This window comes from Lithobates pipiens, unplaced genomic scaffold, assembly GCF_037356315.1.
Source record: "Lithobates pipiens isolate NorthernLeopardFrog02 unplaced genomic scaffold, aLitPip1_a1.2 Scaffold_3, whole genome shotgun sequence".
In the NCBI taxonomy this organism is placed as follows: Eukaryota; Metazoa; Chordata; class Amphibia; order Anura; family Ranidae; genus Lithobates; species Lithobates pipiens.
The window spans coordinates 184423158-184441993 of record NW_027507790.1 but is presented as its reverse complement, the minus strand read 5'-3'; the positions used below and the strand labels follow the sequence as shown (position 1 = coordinate 184441993).

Genomic DNA, 18836 nt, shown 5'->3' with positions numbered 1-18836 from the left:
TCTCATTTATCAATGTGTCTCTTCTTGTCTCAACTTGTTTTATCCTCCATTTTTCTTCCTAGCTTGGTATGATACAATGAAGGAATGAACTGCATGGCAGACTGTATGTGTCCAAGGCAGAATGAGGCTGCCTGTTCTTCAAGTTATGTTGTAGAATTACAGTGTATGAATAGAATACCACACTTAAGCCGTGTACACACGGGTGGACTGTCTGGCCAACTTAGTCCGTCGAAACACATTTCAGCGGACAGTCCGCTCGTGTGTGGGCTTCAGCGGACTTTTTCAGCGTGCAGTCTGGCGTACTAAGTATTTCGGAATTTCCGTAATACTGTCCGTCATACTTTGGTTTCAGCGGACAATCCGCTCGTCAGTAGGCTAGTTCGACGGACTAAGTATGGCGCATGCTCAAAGGATTTACATGGCGAAAGGTTGCATTGCTGTGTATTGGACTTCCTATTTCTAGTCCCGTCGTACGTGCTGTACACGTCATCGCGCAAGCTTTCGACGGACTGTTTGTGCATCCGTGTGTGGTCAAGTCCGTTCATTCGAAAGTAGGACGGACTGTCCGTCGGATTGTCTGACGGACTAAGTAGGCCATACAGTCCGCCCGTGTGTACGCGGCTTTAGAATCAACTCCAGATCTTTTATCTGCTTAAATGATGAAGAAATAACAGAGTAGCCCACACATGGCCATGAAACCGCTTTTGATTCAATTGTCCAATTATTTTGGTCCCTTGAACCAAAAATGTTGTGTTTTATAGATGCACAGCTTGCACTAACAGCTGCTTAGTTTTTTTTTTTTTTCTATATTGTTAGCCTTTTTTGTTTTTAAACATATGACATAGCCATCTTGTGCTGCTGTATTCTGAAAATTTGAGTGCCCGGGTGTATTGTCTGAATGATCAAATGGGTACAACACCATGCAGACATCTACCAACCGTCAACTACTTATTGAAAACAACACACTTACAATATTATCTTAATCTATATGGTTGCTTCACAAGCGTTTTGCAGCCGCTAGTAATTAAAAACAGAACAAAAATATTGTAGAGAGGATATATTACCCAACCCACACTTTATCTGTCTCACAGCTTTTTCTCAGAAGTGTGAAAACTTACAGGTGTTCCTGCCACTGTCTTTTGCGTTGGTTTATCCTTGACTGTTGAAGGTGTTGAACAGCTAAGGAATGATAAAGTGCAATGTTTAGTATACGAATGTGTCTTTGCTTGTAGTGGACATACCGTAGTGGACATACTGTTCTGCTAAACAATCACTTTCAGCAAGTACTCTGCCATGGTCTGTCTTCAGCATTGGGAACAGTAGGCTTTTACCCATAGGCAGCAAAGGCAGAAAAGGCAGCCCTGTGTAGTGATATCAGTTGAAGTACAGTCAACTTGTATAATATATGCTTATATCAAAATGGTTACAATATTATTATAATATTCAAAGCTAGGTTACGACCAGAAAAAATAAAAGTTGTGTAAAAGAGGTAGTACTACTAGCACAGGGGTGTCCTTTGGGTGCCAGAGATTATGTGCCAGTGATGTAAATTGGGCTCTGCCCATCCCAGAAACTAAACATCAAAAGTAGGCACCACCAGCTCTGCACTGTAGTTACATTACTGCTTAAAGTGATTGTAAAAGCAGAAGGATATTTATCTTAATGCATTTTATGCATTAAAATAAAAAGACCTTCTGTGTGCAGCAGCCTCCCTCAGCCCCCCTAATACTTACCTGAGGTCCTTTGAGATCCGCAGATGTTGCACAAGACACTCGGCTTGACTGGGACTCCCCTTCTCATTGGCTGAGACATTGCAGTGCCATTGGCTCCCACTGCTGTCAGTCAAGGTCAGTTAGCGAATGAGGAGAGACAGAGGATGGGACCGGGCCACTGGTCCATGTCTGAATGGACATAGGGAGCTGGGGCTCTGCTCAGGTGCCCCTATAGCAAGCTGCTTGCTGTTAGGGCACACAACAGGAGAGAGGGGCCAGGAGAGCTGAAGCGGGACCTGAGAAGAAGATGATCTGGGATGCTCTGTGCAAAACTACTAAGCAGGGCAGATAAGTTTAACATGTTTATTATTTTTAACTAAAAAAGGAGAGTTTACAATCACTTTAGGTGTATGCACAGTTTTTATTTAGAGAAACAGAATAGTGAGGCATGCTGGTAGGATAAGGAGAAAATCATAAAGTATGTGATGACTTGATTTTGGTTGTTGGCATATACAGGACACTGACAGTGAAAAAAGGACAGTACCTAAAATGTGTGACATTGGCATATCATACACCAAGTTTTGACCCAATAGTAAACCTCTGTTATGAGTTATTGAAGGTGTAAAGTAGGTCCACAAAACATTGGTAATTGTATCAGCAGACAGGAGTTTCTGGACCTGATGTAAATGTTAACTGCACATTATTTCCGACAAAAAAAAGTAAAAAAAACATTTATACTCACCTTGGATCAGTGCTATGTGTCCCCTGATGACTCTGCAGTGAGAACAATCAAAGACTGCTGATTGCTCAGCCCTTAGCCTTCTGTGAGCAAAGAGCTGGGGACTGTCATTCTCCAGCTCTCTGCTCTGCCCCCTGTGCTGGAGCACTGGGCTGTGGAAGAGGCAGGAGGGGCTGACTCAGGCTCTCAGCAAATCACCGAGAGCCTGAGCCAGCTGTCAGTCCAGGCTTCTAGGCACATGCCCACCATATGGCCGGGAACTTTTCAAAGCCTGGAGCGACTCTGTGACGTCAGCACGCTGTCAGCTGAAAACGTAGCACAGGAATGCAGAACGAGCTGCACTCCCGTGGTCCACGTTTAGGAGAACTATAGCTGAAATAACATTGGCTATACTTCTTCTTTTTTTAGATTTTTTATGTAAGGTCTTTTATGCTACAAGAGCACAGAATGGCATTACTCTTACATATATCAAAAATGCAACAACTGCCTAATAGGTAAGCAATCACTAACCAAAGATTTATACCTGAAATTCATGGAAAACGGACAATAATATACCAACTAGAAATTGTGGTTTATATATATATATTTTTTTTAAGGACAACTTAGTAGTTGCCAGTATTGGTAACTAAGAATGCTTTCACTTTCTACCTGGAATTCAGTGTTTACAATTTACTTGGTATGTGTGATGGTCCTCCCCTATGAACTCTGTTAAGCCGCATAGCATAAAAATTGAAGAAGCAGGTTTAGAGGGTGCAGATCTACAAGCTTCAAGAGTCCTCGCCTACCGGTCTTTTTGGACTCCGGTTGACCCTAATCATGTGGATAATATCCACTATGGGCCCACTTCCTCATGAAAGCCTTCCTAACCACTTCTACCTCCTCCTTTTCTTTGTACATGTAAAATAAACCTCACAACAAGCCTGGATCCAACTTTAAAATATTGTGTGGCAGCTTTGAATATATAACTGAACATGACATAAGTTAACAGGGCTACATAGGCAGACTGTGCTATGAGACACTAACATCTATTTATAATTGAGAAATTTTGTGGATATTGCTGGACTTTAACCACTTGCCGCCCGCCCTATAACAAATTGACGGCTGCAAAGTGGTTGCATAATCCTGATCGGACGTCATATGACGTGATCAGGATTATGAGCTGCTGCGCGCCCCCGGGGGCGCGCATCACGGCGATCGTTGTTGCGGGGTGTCAGTCTGACACCCGGCAACTACGGTCTCGGTAAAGAGTCTCAGACGGAGACTCTTTACCACCTGATCAGCCGTGTTCAATCACGGCTGATCACAGTGTAAATAGGAAAAGCCGATGATCGGCTTTTCCTCACTCGCGTCTGTCAGACGCGAGTAGATGAGAGCCGATCAGCTGCTCTTCTGACAGGGGGGGGGTTGTGCTAATCGATTATGAGCACAGCCCCCCCCCCCCGAGGATGCCCACACTGGACCACCAAGGACGCCACCAGACCACCAGGGATGCCCAGGACAAGGTATGCCACCCTAGACCACCAGGGATTCCAGTCAGTGCCACAATGGATGCCAATCAGTGCCCACAATGGGCATCACTGATTGGCATGCATTGTTTGGCACTGATTGGCATCCATTAGTACAATATATTATAATACAGTGCCGCCTATCAGTTCCCATCTGTGCCGCCTATCAGTGCCCATCCATGCCCACCTGTGCCGCCTACCCATGCCCACCTGTGCTGACTAACCCATGCCCACCTGTGCCACCTATTCATGCCCATCCATGCCAATCCGTGCCAGCTATCAGTGCCAATTTGTGCCACCTATCAGTGCACATCCGTGCCGCCTATCAGTGCCACATATCAGTGTCCATCAATGCCACCTCATTGGTGCCACTTCATTGGTGCCACCTCATCGGTGCCCATCAGTGCCGCCTTATCATTGCCCATCAGTGCCCATCAGTGAAGGAGAAAACTTACTTATTTGCAAAGTTTTGAAACTGAAACAAAAAAAAACATTTTTGTTTTCAACATTTTCAGTATTTTTTTATTTGTTTAGCAAAAAATAAAAAATGAAGGGGTGATCATATACCACCAAAAGAAAGCTCTATTTGTGGGGAAAAAAATGATAAAAATTTCATTTGGGTAAAGTGTAGCATGACCGCGCAATTGTCATTCAAAGTGCGACAGCGCTGAAAGCTCAAAATTGGTCTGGGCAGGAAGGTGTTTAAGTGCCTGGTATTGAAGTGGTTAACCACTTTCAGACAGGACCATTTTTCTGGCTTAAGACCAGACCACTTTTTGCGATTCGGCACTGCGTCGCTTTAACTGACAATTGCGCGGTTGTGCGACGTGGTTCCCAAACAAAATTGACGTCTTTTTTTTCCCACAAATAGAGATTTCTTTTGGTGGTATTTGATCACCCCTGCATTTTTTATTTTTTGCGCTATAAACAAAAATAGAGCGACAATTTTGAAAAAAACGCATTATTTTTTACTTTTTGCTATGATTAAATATCCCCCAAAAATATATAAAAATAAAAAATTTGTTTCCTCAGTTTCAGCCAATACGTATTCTTCTACATATTTTTGGTAAAAAAAATCGCAATAAGCGATTGCTTGGTTTGCGCAAAATTTATAGCGTTTACATAATAGGGGATAGTTTTATGGCATTTTATATTAATAATTTTTTTTATACTAGTAATGGTGGTGATCAGCATTTTTTTTTTTTTTTTTTTTTTAATGGGACTGCGACCTTATGGCGAACACATCCGACATTTTTGACACATTTTTGGGACCATTGTCATTTATACAGCAATCAGTGCTATACAAATGCACTGATTCCTTTGTAAATGACACTGGCAGTGAAGGGGTTAACCAGGGGGTGGCAGTGTAGGGGTTAAATGTGTCCTAGGGGCGTGTTAGGGGACACTGATCTCTGCTGCTGTTTACATCGGCATCTCCCCGTTCAGCCTCCCCGTGAGACGATCGTGGGTATCCCCGTGGCGATCGAGTCCGCGGGACCCGTGACCGGACTCACGAGGGTCCAGACCGGCATGTGATGGCAGGGCGGCAATTACAAATGGATGTACCTGTACACCAATTTGCCTGCCCGTGCCATTCTGCCGACGTACATCGTTGTGCGCCGGTCGGGAAGTCGTTAACTTGCCTAAGGAAAAAATTTTAATTTTAACTCAAATAATTTTACACAGCCAGTGGCTTTCAGCCATTCAAGTCTGTATGTGGACATTTTCTTACTATTTATGAGAAAAAACATAAGACAGGATAGAAAACAGAAGAATGATGCATGTTATACATCCCTAGTGGTTGCAAACCCGAACAGTAGATTGTCAAGCTGCCTTTTTAGGGCACAAGTAAAGATTATGAAACCTGGAAATTCTTTTAGTCTTTTTTGTTGTTGTTGTTTTTCCTTATCTAGCAATTTCTCTTCCAATAGTTTCTTAAAGTGACATGAACACAACTTTCCTAAAAGGACAAAGGACATTACATACAATGCAATAAAGCATACGCTATATTATCAAAAGTATTGGGACACCAGCCTTTAAACACACATGAACTTTAATGACATACCAGTCTTAGTCCGTAGGGTTCAATATTAAAGAGGAGCTGCACCTAAAAAAAAAATATTAAAAGCCAGCAGCTACTAATATTGCAGCTGCTGACTTTTAATAATATCACACTTACCTGTCCCAGGTTCCAGCGATGTCGGCGGCAGATGACGAGCGATCGCTCGTCTCGCTGCAGCCACCGCCGCCATCCTCTGTCAGGGAATCGGGAAGTGAAGCATGAGGGCTTCACTGCCCGGTTCCCTACTGCGCATGCGCGAGTCGCGCTGCGCTGGTTCCCCGCTGTGTCTCTGGGAACTGTGTGCTTCCCAGAACACAACGGGGGGGCAGAGCCATGCGGGGGTGGGCGGAGCCATGCGGCGGTCTGGCCGGAAGTGGGTGCAGTTACCTGGATTATCCAGGTAACTGCACCCCCCTCCCCCCCCGAAAGGTGCCGATTGTGGCACCGGAGGGATAATACTAGCGGAACTTCCCCTTTAGGGTGAAGAACCGCTTTAAGTTGGCCCACCCTTTGCAGCTTTAACAGCTTCAGCTCATTTGGGAAGGCTGTCCACAAGGTTTGAGTGTGTCTATGAGAATGTGTGGCCATTCTTCCAGAAGCGCATTTGTGAGGTCTGGGACTAAGGTTGGACGAGAAGGCCTGGCTCGCAGTCTCTGCTGTAATTTATCCCAAAGGTGTTCTATTGGGTTGAGGTCAGGACTCTGTGTAGGCCAGTCAAGTTCATCCACCCCAAACTCACTCATCCTGTCTTTATGAACCTTTTTTTTTTTTCAATACTCTTTATTACAAATTTTTCTTACATATTATTTTACATAGTTTTACATTTTATTTTATTACTATATAATTCCCCATGCGTTTCCTATTACATTTCCATTCTCTCCTAACATTCATTCCATTCTCTCTCATCCACCTTATAGTCACTTTATACCATGTTTTCAGGTATTCCTGTATCCTTTGTTAAATAGGATCTATTCCACTTCACCCATATCGGGCAGTATCTCCCTATAGTCTATAGCAGGGACATGCAATTAGCGGACCTCCAGCTGTTGCAAAACTACAAGTTCCATCATGCCTCTGCCTCTGGGTCTCATACTTGTGGCTATCAGAGTCTTGCTATGCCTCATGGGACTTGTAGTTCTGCAACAGCTGGAGGTCCACTAATTGCATATCCCTGCTCTATAGTCTTTATGAACCTTGCTTTGTGCACTGGTCCAAATCATTTGGTGGAAGGGGGATTATGGTGTGATGTTGTTTTTCAGGGTTTAGGCTTGACCCCTTGGTTCCAGTAAAGGAAATTCTTAAGGCTTCAGCACACCAAGACCTTTTGGACCATTTCATACTCCCAACTTTGTGGGAACAGTTTGGGGATGACCCCCTCCTGCTCCAACAGGAATGCACACCAGTGGACAAAGCAATGTCCATTAAGACAGGGATGAGCTTGACTGACCTGCACAGAGTCCTGACCTCATCCTGATAGAACACCTTTGGGATGAATTAGAGCGGAGACTGCGAGCCAGGCCTTCTCGTCCAACATCAGTGCCTGACTTCACAAATGCGCTTCTGGAAGAATGGTCAACCATTCCCATAGACACACTCCTAAGACCCCTTTCACACTGGGGCGTTTTTCAGGCGTTAAGCGCTTGAAAGAAGCCTCATCTGCAATCCCAATGTGAAAGCCCAAGTGCTTTTAGAGCCCTTTCACACTGGCAGCGCCTGAAAAACGCTTAAACTAGCAGCCCTTTACCAGCGTTTTTAGAGCGCTAGTGGGGCACTTTTAACCCCTGCTAGTGGCCAAATAAAGGGTTAAAAGCGCCCACAAAGCGCTGCTGCCAAGAGATTTGCAGGCGCTTTTCATGCGTTTTGCAGGCGCTTCCCATTGATTTCAATGGGCAGGGGCGCTTTAGGAGCGGTGTATTCACTGCTCCAAAAGCGCTGCAAAGAAGCTACTTGCAGGACTTTTTTTGACGCCCTGCCAGCGCAGCGCCTCAGTGTGAAAGCACTCGGGCTTTCACATTGGGATTGCAGTTGCGGCTTCTTTCAGGCGCTTTACAGGCGCTTTTTTTTTTTAAGCTAAAGCACCTGAAAAACGCCCCAGTGTGGAAGGGATCTCAGTGTGAAACCACTCGGGCTTTCACACTGGGATTGCAGTTGCGGCTTCTTTCAAACGCTTTACAGGCGCTTTTTTTTTAATGCTAAAGCGCCTGAAAAATGCCTGAAAAACACCCCAGTGTGAAAGGGGTCTTAACCTTGCGGACAGCCTTCCCAGAAGAGATGAAGCTGTTATAGCTGCAAAGGGGTGGGCCAACTCAATATTGAACCCTATGGACCAAGACTGGGATGTCTTTAAAGATCATGTGCGTTTAAAGGCAGGCGTCTCAATACTTTTGTACTTTTGAAAATATAGTATATATACAGCACATAATCTATTTTATCCATGCTGTGGCAATGTAATAATTCCCTTCTGCTTCTGCACAATTACTTTTGGATATTCACTATATATTCTTTTCTTAATGCAGTTTGCAGAAAAATTTCAGGAATTTAAAGAAGCTGCTCGATTAGCAAAGGAGAAATCCCAAGAAAAAATGGAACTTACTAGTACGCCTTCACAGGTAATGCCTTGGCACCTCTTTTTGTATTTTTATTTTTATTCTTGTAGGCTTTAATATCTGTATTATAAAATACAACATATGTTACATCAAATAATTAATAAAACCAATGTGCCAATTTTCTGTAACTCAACATTTGATTACTAACCCTGAGACTTCTTTCTTGTCCTCTCTCCAGTCTGGTTCATTTGACTGAAGTCCATTTACAGATGAAATCTGCCTATTTCCTTTAGAATAAGAACTTGATTGTAATCCAGCTTCTAGTACACAGGTGTCCAAATTGGCTGGGCAGAGCTCGAATCGCAGCTGGCAATGGCTTGGCCACCGATAGGTGGAGGAGATTGAGAGCCTGCTGACTCAATTCTAATCTGTTTAGATGGTGGTTCCATTTATTTTAGTCCCCTTGTTTAAGCGGAACATTTTATTCATACTTGGCACTTACATTGTACTACTGAAATGGAGCCCACAGCTTTATTATTTAAAGCTTACTGATTTATTCTGTCAAAGTAGCTTGTTTGCAAGGTGACACAATGGAGAATGTATAATCTGCTGTTACTGTTTGATTTGATTTTTAGATTTTATTCAGTGCTTCTATAGGTTGCTCTTCATAACGTATTGCCAGGGTCTGGATATCTCCATTTTGGTTAGATAGTGGCAGAATAAATCATCCAGTGGATTCTTGAATCTCTTGAGGATTTGGTGGTTAAATCTCTGAAGCTAGCTTCACAGGTCTGAGTTTTTTGTTAACTAAAAAATAAATATTTTCCAACCTTTTTAAATCCTTATCATTGCTTTTGTCATTTTGAAAATGCAGCATAAAAGAAAAGTAATACTACAAAAAAAGCACTTGTGGGTTTAATCAATCCTTGTTTTTTCCCTTCGCATTTCTTCATGGTCCACATACCTGGGGACATGGCAGGGGTGTGTTTACGCTCTGTCCTTATTGATATGGCTTTGTGCACAGGGGCACAGTCATGCTGGAACAGAACTTCTCCAAGTTGTTGCCACAAGGTTGGGAGCGCATAATTTGCTAAAATGCCTTTGTAAGCTGTGTATGTATATGTATATATGTGCAGTGGTGACTCTAGGAACAATATATGGAGGGGGGGCACATAAGGTACCACTGTCAAAACTGGGGGAGGGGGGGCACTAATAATTTTTTCCCCACTAAATCATACCACTGAAAAGAATCCAAGATTACGAAATACGAGAAAATTGCGGTATGCAATGATACCTTTTTAGGGTTACTGACCGAACACTTGAAAGACAAGCTTTCAAGATTTTTTCCTTTCTTCCTCGGGTATTGCTTCGGAGCCCCAGTATTAGTGTCAGTGTACGCACTATTAAGCCCCAGTATTAGTGTCAGTGGACGCACTATTAAGCCCCAGTATTGGTGTCAGTGGATGAACTATTAAGCCCCGGTATTGGTGTCAGTGGACGCACCATCAAGCCCCAGTATTGGTGTCAGTGGACGCAATATTAAGCCCCAGTATTGGTGTCAGTGGACGCACTATTAAGCCCCAGTATTGGTGTAAGTGGACGCACTATTAAGCCCGGTATTGGTGTCAATGGACACACTATTGAGTCCCAGTATTGGTGTCAGTGGACGCATTATTGAGCCCCAGTATTGGTGTCAGTGGATGCATGATTAACCCCCAGTATTGGTGTCAGTGGATGCGCTATTGAGCCCCAGTATTGGTGTCAGTGGACAAACTATTGAGCCCCAGTATTGATTTCAGTGGACGCACTATTAACCCATAGTATTGGTGTCAGTGGACGCACTATTGTGCCCCAGTATTGGTGTCAGTGGGTGCACTATTGAGCCCCAGTATTGGTGTCAGTGGATGCACTATTGAGCCCCAGTATTGATTTCAGTGGACGCACTATTAACCCATAGTATTGGTGTCAGTGGACGCACTATTGTGCCCCAGTATTGGTGTCAGTGGGTGCACTATTGAGCCCCAGTATTGGTGTCAGTGGACACACTATTGAGCCCCAGTATTGATGTAAGTGGACGTACTATTGAGCCCCAGTATTGGTGTCCGTTCATTAGATGCACTATTAACCCCCAAAACTAGTGTCTGTACTGTTTTTGCCAACAGCAACACAGCAATGGTCAGTATATAAACTGAGGGGGGGGGGATATTTTCCCCCCAAGTACTGACGCCACTAGTGTGTGTGTGTGTGTGTGTGTGTGTGTAATATATATATTTATATATATATATATATATAAAAAATATACACATTTATACTCACTCCATGAACAAAATTAAAGTAAATGAACAGAAGAGAAAATCAAATCAATATTTGGTGTGACCTCCCTTTCCCTTCAAAACAGCATCAATTCTTCTAGGTACACTTGCATACTGTTTTTGAAGGAACTCGGCAGGTAGGTTGTTCCTAACATCTTGGAGTATTAGCTGCACATCTTCTGTGGATGTGGCTGCCTCAAATCATTTCTGTCTCTTCATGTAATCCCAGGTAGACTCTATGATGTTGAGATCAGGACTTTGTGGGGACCAAACCATCACATCCGGGACTCCTTGTTCTTGTTTCTGCAGAAGATAGTTCTTAATGACATTGCATGTTTGGGGTTGTCGTCCTTCTGCAGAATACATTTGGGGCCAATCGCATGCCTTCCTGATGGTATGGCATGATGGATAAGTATCTGCCTGTATTTTTTAGCATTGAGGGCACCATTTATCATGACCAAATCTCCTACTCCATTTGTTGAAATGCAGCACCAAACTTCACCATGCTTTACGGTTGCCTGCATACACATTATTGTACCGCTCTCCAGCCCTTCAGTGAACAAACTGCCTCCTGCTACAGTCAAATATTTCAAATTCTAACTTGGTTCAGATCACCTGCTGCCATTCTTCTGCACCCCAGTTCCTAGATTTTTGTGCATAGTTGAGTCTTATGCCCCGTACACACGATTGGAATTATGGTTGGAAAAAGCTCTGATGGTCCAATGGAATTCCACTCAAGCTGTCTTTCCTACACACGGTCACACCAAATTCCGACCATCAAGAATGCGGTGACGTACAACACTACGACGAGCCAAGAAAAAAATCAAGTTCAATGTTTCCGAGCATGCGTCGAATTGTTTCCGAGCATGCGTAGGAATTTTGCGTGTCGGAATTGCTACAGACGATCAGAATTTCCGATAGAAACCTTTTCCGTCTGAAAAATTGAGAACATGCTCTCAAATTTTTGCTGGCCAGCTAAATTCTGATGGAGCATACACACACATGCATTTTGCGATGAAAAGCTCTCATCAGTCTTTTGCTGGCTGAAATTCAGATCGTGTGTATGCGGCATTAGCCTTGTTTCCATGTTGCAGGTATGAAATTTAGTGAATTGGCACATGCTCGGTGTGATTGGTTAATCATACAACTGATCCTACAAAATCCCTTACTTTGTGCAAGTGTAAGAATTGATGCTAGTTTAAAGCCAAAGGGTAGACACACCAAATATTGAATTGATTTAGATTTATCTTCTGTTTGCTCATGTTGCATTTTGTAAAGTGATAATCATAAACAATGAAAATATATATATTCTTGAAAGCATTCCTATGTGAGCATGTAAACATCCAATTTTAAATTTTAAATTGGATGGGCTGGAAGTTCTCATTTTCAGCCTTCCCTTGCAGTCATGACCTACTACAGGGTAGTCAGGGATAGAAGACCTCTCTCATTCTGCAGGCACAATGCTGATAAAAGCTCTAAAATGCTAGCCATGTACATTTTAATGAACGTAACCTGCCAGTTACACTATTTAAAAGACTTATAGTAGACATGCCACTACCTTTTTTTTCAGCAAATAATTCTAGATTAGCTACTCATCTTGGTAAGTAAATCTTTCAATGATGAGACATCATGTTTTCCTCTATATGTAAATCCATCATTTTAATCTATCAAATGCACATGTAAACTGTCAGTACTTATATTGTATAAGGGTTGGACAATATTGAAAAAATGAATTCTCCATGTTGCTTTTTTGTATTTCTACATTCAGGTCATTTGTGAATTATTATTTTTTTTACTAGCTGGGTATATGAATATGATTTAGTAATATATCAAGTAGATAAAAAAAATGCCCCAGTTGTGTAAATCATTTAAATCCGTCAAAGAGGATCTGCTTTAATACATCCCAGTATTCCATGAAAATGTGGCTGTGTACTGTATCATGCAGACTTCTAGTTATATCCAGAGTTGTTTAATGGGTGTTTTTTTTCCTCCCTAAAAACATACTTATGAAAAAAAGTATGCTATTAATATCTTAAAATCCACATTCATAAAGTATACTAGTTTGATTAATGCCCCTGCATTTTAAGCAGATCTTCCATCCCTCTTCCACACATTAAAGAAAAACTCATACATAATTTAAACATAATTTAAACTAACGTTGACTGTACAATTTTTCAGTCATTCCTATGACATCCTTGGGTCCTCTTCTTACTACAACCCCAGTGCGTGGTCTTTAATACCGCAGAAGGAGGTGGTAACATTAGACATTAACACTGATCTCTGTGGTATTGTATTGTGATCCCAAGCCAAGGCCAACATGGTGATGCATCCCCAAGAGGTATATCAATGACAGCCTGGGCTCACAAGCTGGCCGTCATTCAACCTGAAAGTGGACCAGTGGCATGTGGGGAAAGCCCTGGAGAAAAGGTGTGTATTGCAGGAAGAGCTGCTTTTTTTTATATTTTTCAACATTTCTGGAATGCTAATTTTTCAAGCTAGAGTTCTGATTTGAAGAAATCCTGGGCAGTTTAAATTGAGCCTGCAGTAAAACAATACATACACAAAGGTTACATTTAGTGAAAACTAAATTGAAAAATGATCAGTAGATTTGTGATATTGGTTGCCAGTGATATATTAAATAGTCCATTTTTTCCTATAAAAGTTGTCACTGTTCTAACTCCCTTTCTACATTTCCCAATTGACAGATGAAGCAATCCATCACATTAAAGCACCAATGGTGGGCTCTGGGGGATGGGGACAGTCTTGCCTTTTCTTTACAGTGGAGTGGGCATTTGCATGCAACTTAAACAGAATCTGGTTTCTGGATCTACTGATTGTTTTGACGAGTGGTTTTCACCAAAGGTGACCAGTAACTAGGATTATTCTTCAGTAACCAAAAGTCGCACTTTAAGGGCATGGAAACAATGAGCACAAATAATATTCATAATATTTATTGAAAAAAAATCATATACAACAGTGTTCAAAGAAGATAAAAAACATGGAGATGATACAGTTTGTATAATGAGCCCTTGTGTGCCTCCACGTTTCCCTGTGAGGCTTCTTCAGGACACAATCAAGGTTCAAATATATAACAAAAAAGAAAAAAGAGCGAATCTCACTATCTTCAAATGGATTAGGCTTCATGTACAAATTCATAGTAACCGGAAGGTTTCCAACAGTATGGAATGCATATAGCAAATAGTATTTAGATTTTAACAATGCTGCAGCAGGGGCAGGTGTACATATGTCCAAGGGTAGGGGTGACCTCCAGAACAATCGCACTTGAAAATCTAGGGTCCATAAGGAAAAAGCCCTGGTCACGTTCAGCAGAGCTAGCAGCGTGTAGTACATCCCAAACTAGCATATACTGCATAAATATTGAAAAAGATGTGCCCTTGGGAGACAGTCGGGTGCTGAATAGCAGTATATGCTAGTTTGGGCTGTACTACATGCTGCTAGCTCTGCTCTCTTTTTAAAATGAAAAAATAGCACAGCAGGGGAGAGTGATATATTAACATCGGATTGTTAGTACAGCGGCTCCAATCTGAGCTGTCTTTTTTTTTTTTTTTTTTTTTTTTTATTCAACCCACTGGGTTGCACTAAAAAACTGGAAGTGTGTACCAGTAGATTTACTTTAAGAATCCTAAAGCCTAAACTGGACTTTCAGTTTAAAGACCCTAAATACATTCCAGATGTATAAAGACAAAAGGTGTTCAATGCCTTGCAGTTAATTTCTTTAGAAAGCAGCCACAGCATGAGCAGAAAAGTCTGTCTCCTGCCAACATGCTGCAGAGACCACCCTACAATCTGTGTGGAAATTTGTTTCTTCAGAGGTTCAATACTCCTCCCGCTAAGTCAAACTTATAGTGCTGCAATCAGCAACACTCCTACTCCCTGCTGATTGGAGAGCTTTTGCCCTTACTCAGGAGGGAGTGTGTCAGAGCTCTGCAGAGAGACCACAGATTCCATACAGAGGGTACAAGTCCTCTAATTACAGGAATTACTAAATCATATTCATATCTATTAACTTAAGCTGATCTGCAGTAAAATTCTTGAATTCTATTGCAAAGTGTTCAAAATATTTTCTTATATGAATAGATTTACATACTTTGTAAAGCACTCTTTTGGTTTCTATTTTAAGCTTGGATTACATTGATTGTATAGAGCAGTGATGGCGAACCTTGGCACTCCAGATGTTTTGGAACTACATTTCCCATGATGCTCATGCACTCTGCAGTGTAGTGGAGCATCATGGGAAATGTAGTTCCAAAACATCTGGGGTGCCAAGGTTCGCCATCACTGGTATAGAGTATACGCAATGCTTTTTCTAGCAGTAATTCTTTTGTATTTCATTTAAGGAGTCCGCAGGAGGGGATATCCAGTCTCCTTTAACGCCAGAAAGCATCAATGGGACAGATGATGAAAGAACGCCCCCAGAAGTGACGCAAAATTTTGAACCAAGGGCTGAACCTACGCAGAATGCATTGCCATTTACACATAGGTACCCATTCAGTTCACAAATCCTGATTAACTGAAGTGTATCTGTGACTTGTGTGCTATGCGTTAATTGCATTCAATGATCCCACAAGAGTTTGTCTAATGAAGACGACTGGATAATGTACAGTAGAAGGTTTTCTGCATCTTCTCAGTTATGCAAATGCTATGCAGTGTTTCACTTGCTTGCAAGGATCCACAGGTCATTACATGGAGGATGGTTATTTGCTAAAGACCTGCCAACATGTATCAGCAGTTTATTGTAACCGTTCAGTAATCTGCTCCCATTGCATAATACTAATTACCTATTATTCTCACAAGGCTAAATTAGTAACTTGTGTTAGACATTGTTGTCTTAAAGTATACCCAAAGCCAAAGCTTGGTTTAGTGTGTGAAAGATTCAAAAACCCCTGTGTTTTTTTTTTTATTTATCTTTTTTTTTTTTACTACTGCTTGTCCCCACTGAAAAGTCACTCATGTCCTGGTGAACATTGTCAGAAAATGATGGGATAATTAAAAAAAAAAAATTGGCTACCACCAAAATGGGAAAATCTGTTTTGGTGACAACTATCTGAGAGACTTCTTGTAGCTCCCCATTGTATATTCAGAATAGGAAGTAAGGAGAAATCTCCCTCAAAAAGAAAAGTGGGGTAGGGGGTTAACCATTTCCTACTCTATGAAATATAAAAAAGGTTTTGGCTTTAGATATACTTTAAAGCATAGGGAATGCTATCTCTCCTAATCCCTGCCTCTTCCTGGCTTTCGCTCCAGATACTGGTCATTCAGTAATCATAATGATTGATAGAAATTACTTAAAGTCTTCCTCCACACATTCAAATAATATTACTCTTCTATACTCATATATAAATGACTTGAGAAGTATTTTCCATTAACAGATGTAATCTGAGTTTCCTCCATTTAAAGTGTATCTAAATCCAAAAGCATACATTTAATATATCTTGGGTTACCAATGCCTATATGTGATGGCAGCATTTGTGTTTGTGTTTTTTCTTTTTCTTCTTTTTTATTTCCTTTGTTTTCATCTGGTGATCTAGTCAGTCACACACTTCCTGTCTTATTGTGGCTTCACTGTATGGAGGAGCAGTGGCGAGACACATTGACAGCAGCATTAGAGGGTAGAATTAGATACACTAGCAGATTTTTATAAACTTGACTAACAAATTGAACCTGAACTCCTAAAATCTGACCATTTTATGTACCCCTTTCAGTGGGTAAAGGTCTTGACAATCTTGGCCTGTTAAAAGAAGCTTTAAAATAATAGACTTCCTGGCCAGATCACCAGGTGAAAATAAAGGGAGGATAAAAGCCTGAAGAAAAAAATTATTGTAGCCATCACATGTAAAAACTGGTAAACCACAATAACATTTTTGCTTTTGCCTTTAGATTTAAGGGCTACCCTCTAAATCAGTTTTTATCAACCTTTTTCAGTCAAGGCACCCTTTAAAATTATGGACAGTCTCGAAGCACCCCATTCTAAAATATTTTATTCGTTTTACATAATTCAGCAACATCCACACGTAGGACACCCAACGTTAACAGTGATTTATTCTTTCAAAGCAAATACACTGTTGCATACTGGTACTGACTAGTTTTCCAATGTTTCTCTTCTCCCCCAATCTCTCTCCATCAGTCAGCTAATGTGACCCCAATGCTGAGGGGCACAGGAGGGTCAAACATGGATGCTGTGTAGGTGACAGACATCTTCCTTATCAACTGATGACCTCATTGGTTGTTAGGATGCTAGCATCTAGAAAATCATAATGATGTATAATGAAAACCTGTAGCTTTCTGTAACTAACGTGCAGGCTTGATCCACCTGCTAGCTTGTTAACAATTTTTATGATCAATTTTTAGGCATTTTGCCAAGGCACCCTGGTTGAAAAAGGCTGCTCTAAATCCTCTCTTAAACTCAACGTGCTTCTTCAGTTACATTAAAAAACTGCTTGCTGCTAACAGATCTTCATTTTTTTGTGTTATCTAGTGCATGATTGGACAAATCCAAGCAAACCCTGAACCTAAAAAAATGACACCTGACCTTGCCCACCGTGTTGTAGCTCCAATTTCCATTAGGTAGCTTCCCAGCAGTTTGTATTATTGTAATGTTTATTGTAGTCTTCTCCAACTGCCACCCAATCCTCATATACATACTCGTGAGCTTGCACTGCTCCGTTCAGTCATTCCTTGGTTCTAGTGCATTACCCTGCTCAGCATAAAGGAAATCTCACACAAAATAAAATATGTTTAATACAGGTACCATGCCATGGCCCAGAATCTCCTTGTCATTTGTTCTAGGCAGCACCATTTTATGCAGTTTTGCAACATTTTGGCCTTCATAACATTTCAGATGGCAGATTTAGAGTTAGTTATTTTAGAGTGAGGTCTCCAAAACAATTTGATTCCAAACAACTCCATGTAGACTAACTGGTAAAGGGGTTGAAATGCAGAGCTGGTAACCAACATGGAAGAAACCTTATATCAATCCTGTTGCCAAAAAAATTTGTGGAGGAACCCTTTAAGTCTCTTCAGTTACTGTTTAAACCACAGTGACTGGTGGTTGATTCCAGTGTTTTCACATATTGAATGCAGGAAGGGGCATAATAGTTTTCACAAATTGAACGCAGAAAGGGGCATAGCAGGTAAATTGCATATGAGGGAGGTAAATTACATCACCTGGCAATTTTTTGTTTTTATTTTCAAAAGTGATTTGGTGCAAGACATGGACACTAAAGGCCGTAATGGGGTCAATCTGCTTGGTTATACTATTCAAACATAGAGTTGATAGTTTGATGTGTTTTTATTTTTTACTGAATAACAGTATCTCAGTGCTCACTTGATTTTGTTAATACAACCTTCATTAATATGAGTGTTTGGGGTCCTAATGTGTTTTTTGTGTGTTGGAGCTTTCCCTATAAGTACTCACATTGGTGGAAGTATATAGTTTTCCTTGGAAGCTTCCATGTGCATGTCATAGCTGTTGTTTATTGACTTTCCTATAATCAGTAAGGTTAGCCATTAGCTAAACATGCTTATTTAATAGGATGAAGATCAATATGAAAAGCGCTGTCTCATAACATCCGTTTTAGGATTTACCTATTACTGGTGTGACTGAAGTAAAATTGGAATCTGGTTGCTGGGTATTGCACTTTGCTTAAGGCCGTTAGTATCAACTTAGTTTCTCTAAAGGTATTTTCAAAGATTAAGTAGAGAAGGGTTAGAACCCATGTCAAGTTTTTAATGCTAACTGTGTCCTCGTGAAATTCACCCTCTGTTTGTATTGGTGATCACTGCCACACAGATTGAACCTGAGAGGAAATGCTAAATTTTGAGTCCTCTCCTGAACAGAAGTAACGGGGGGAAAAGTCTTCCAGTGGTGACACTTGTTTCAGTAACAACCATCTAAGAGGGGAATTCTCACACATGAGAGATTTTCCTCTTTATTCTTGTT

At 41.3% G+C, this 18836-nt stretch overlaps 1 protein-coding gene across 3 annotated transcripts in view; it reads left to right on the top strand.

Annotated features, from left to right (window-relative positions):
• Window positions 1–18836, top strand: part of HOMER1 (homer scaffold protein 1) — a 175391-nt gene that overhangs the window by 51527 nt on the left and 105028 nt on the right. For all 3 annotated transcript variants that reach the window (XM_077462602.1, XM_077462600.1, XM_077462601.1), the window contains exons 5-6: window positions 8535–8627; window positions 15235–15377. In XM_077462602.1, coding sequence (XP_077318728.1) covers window positions 8535–8627; window positions 15235–15377 — 236 coding nt within the window. The remainder of the gene's footprint in view (window positions 1–8534; window positions 8628–15234; window positions 15378–18836) is intronic.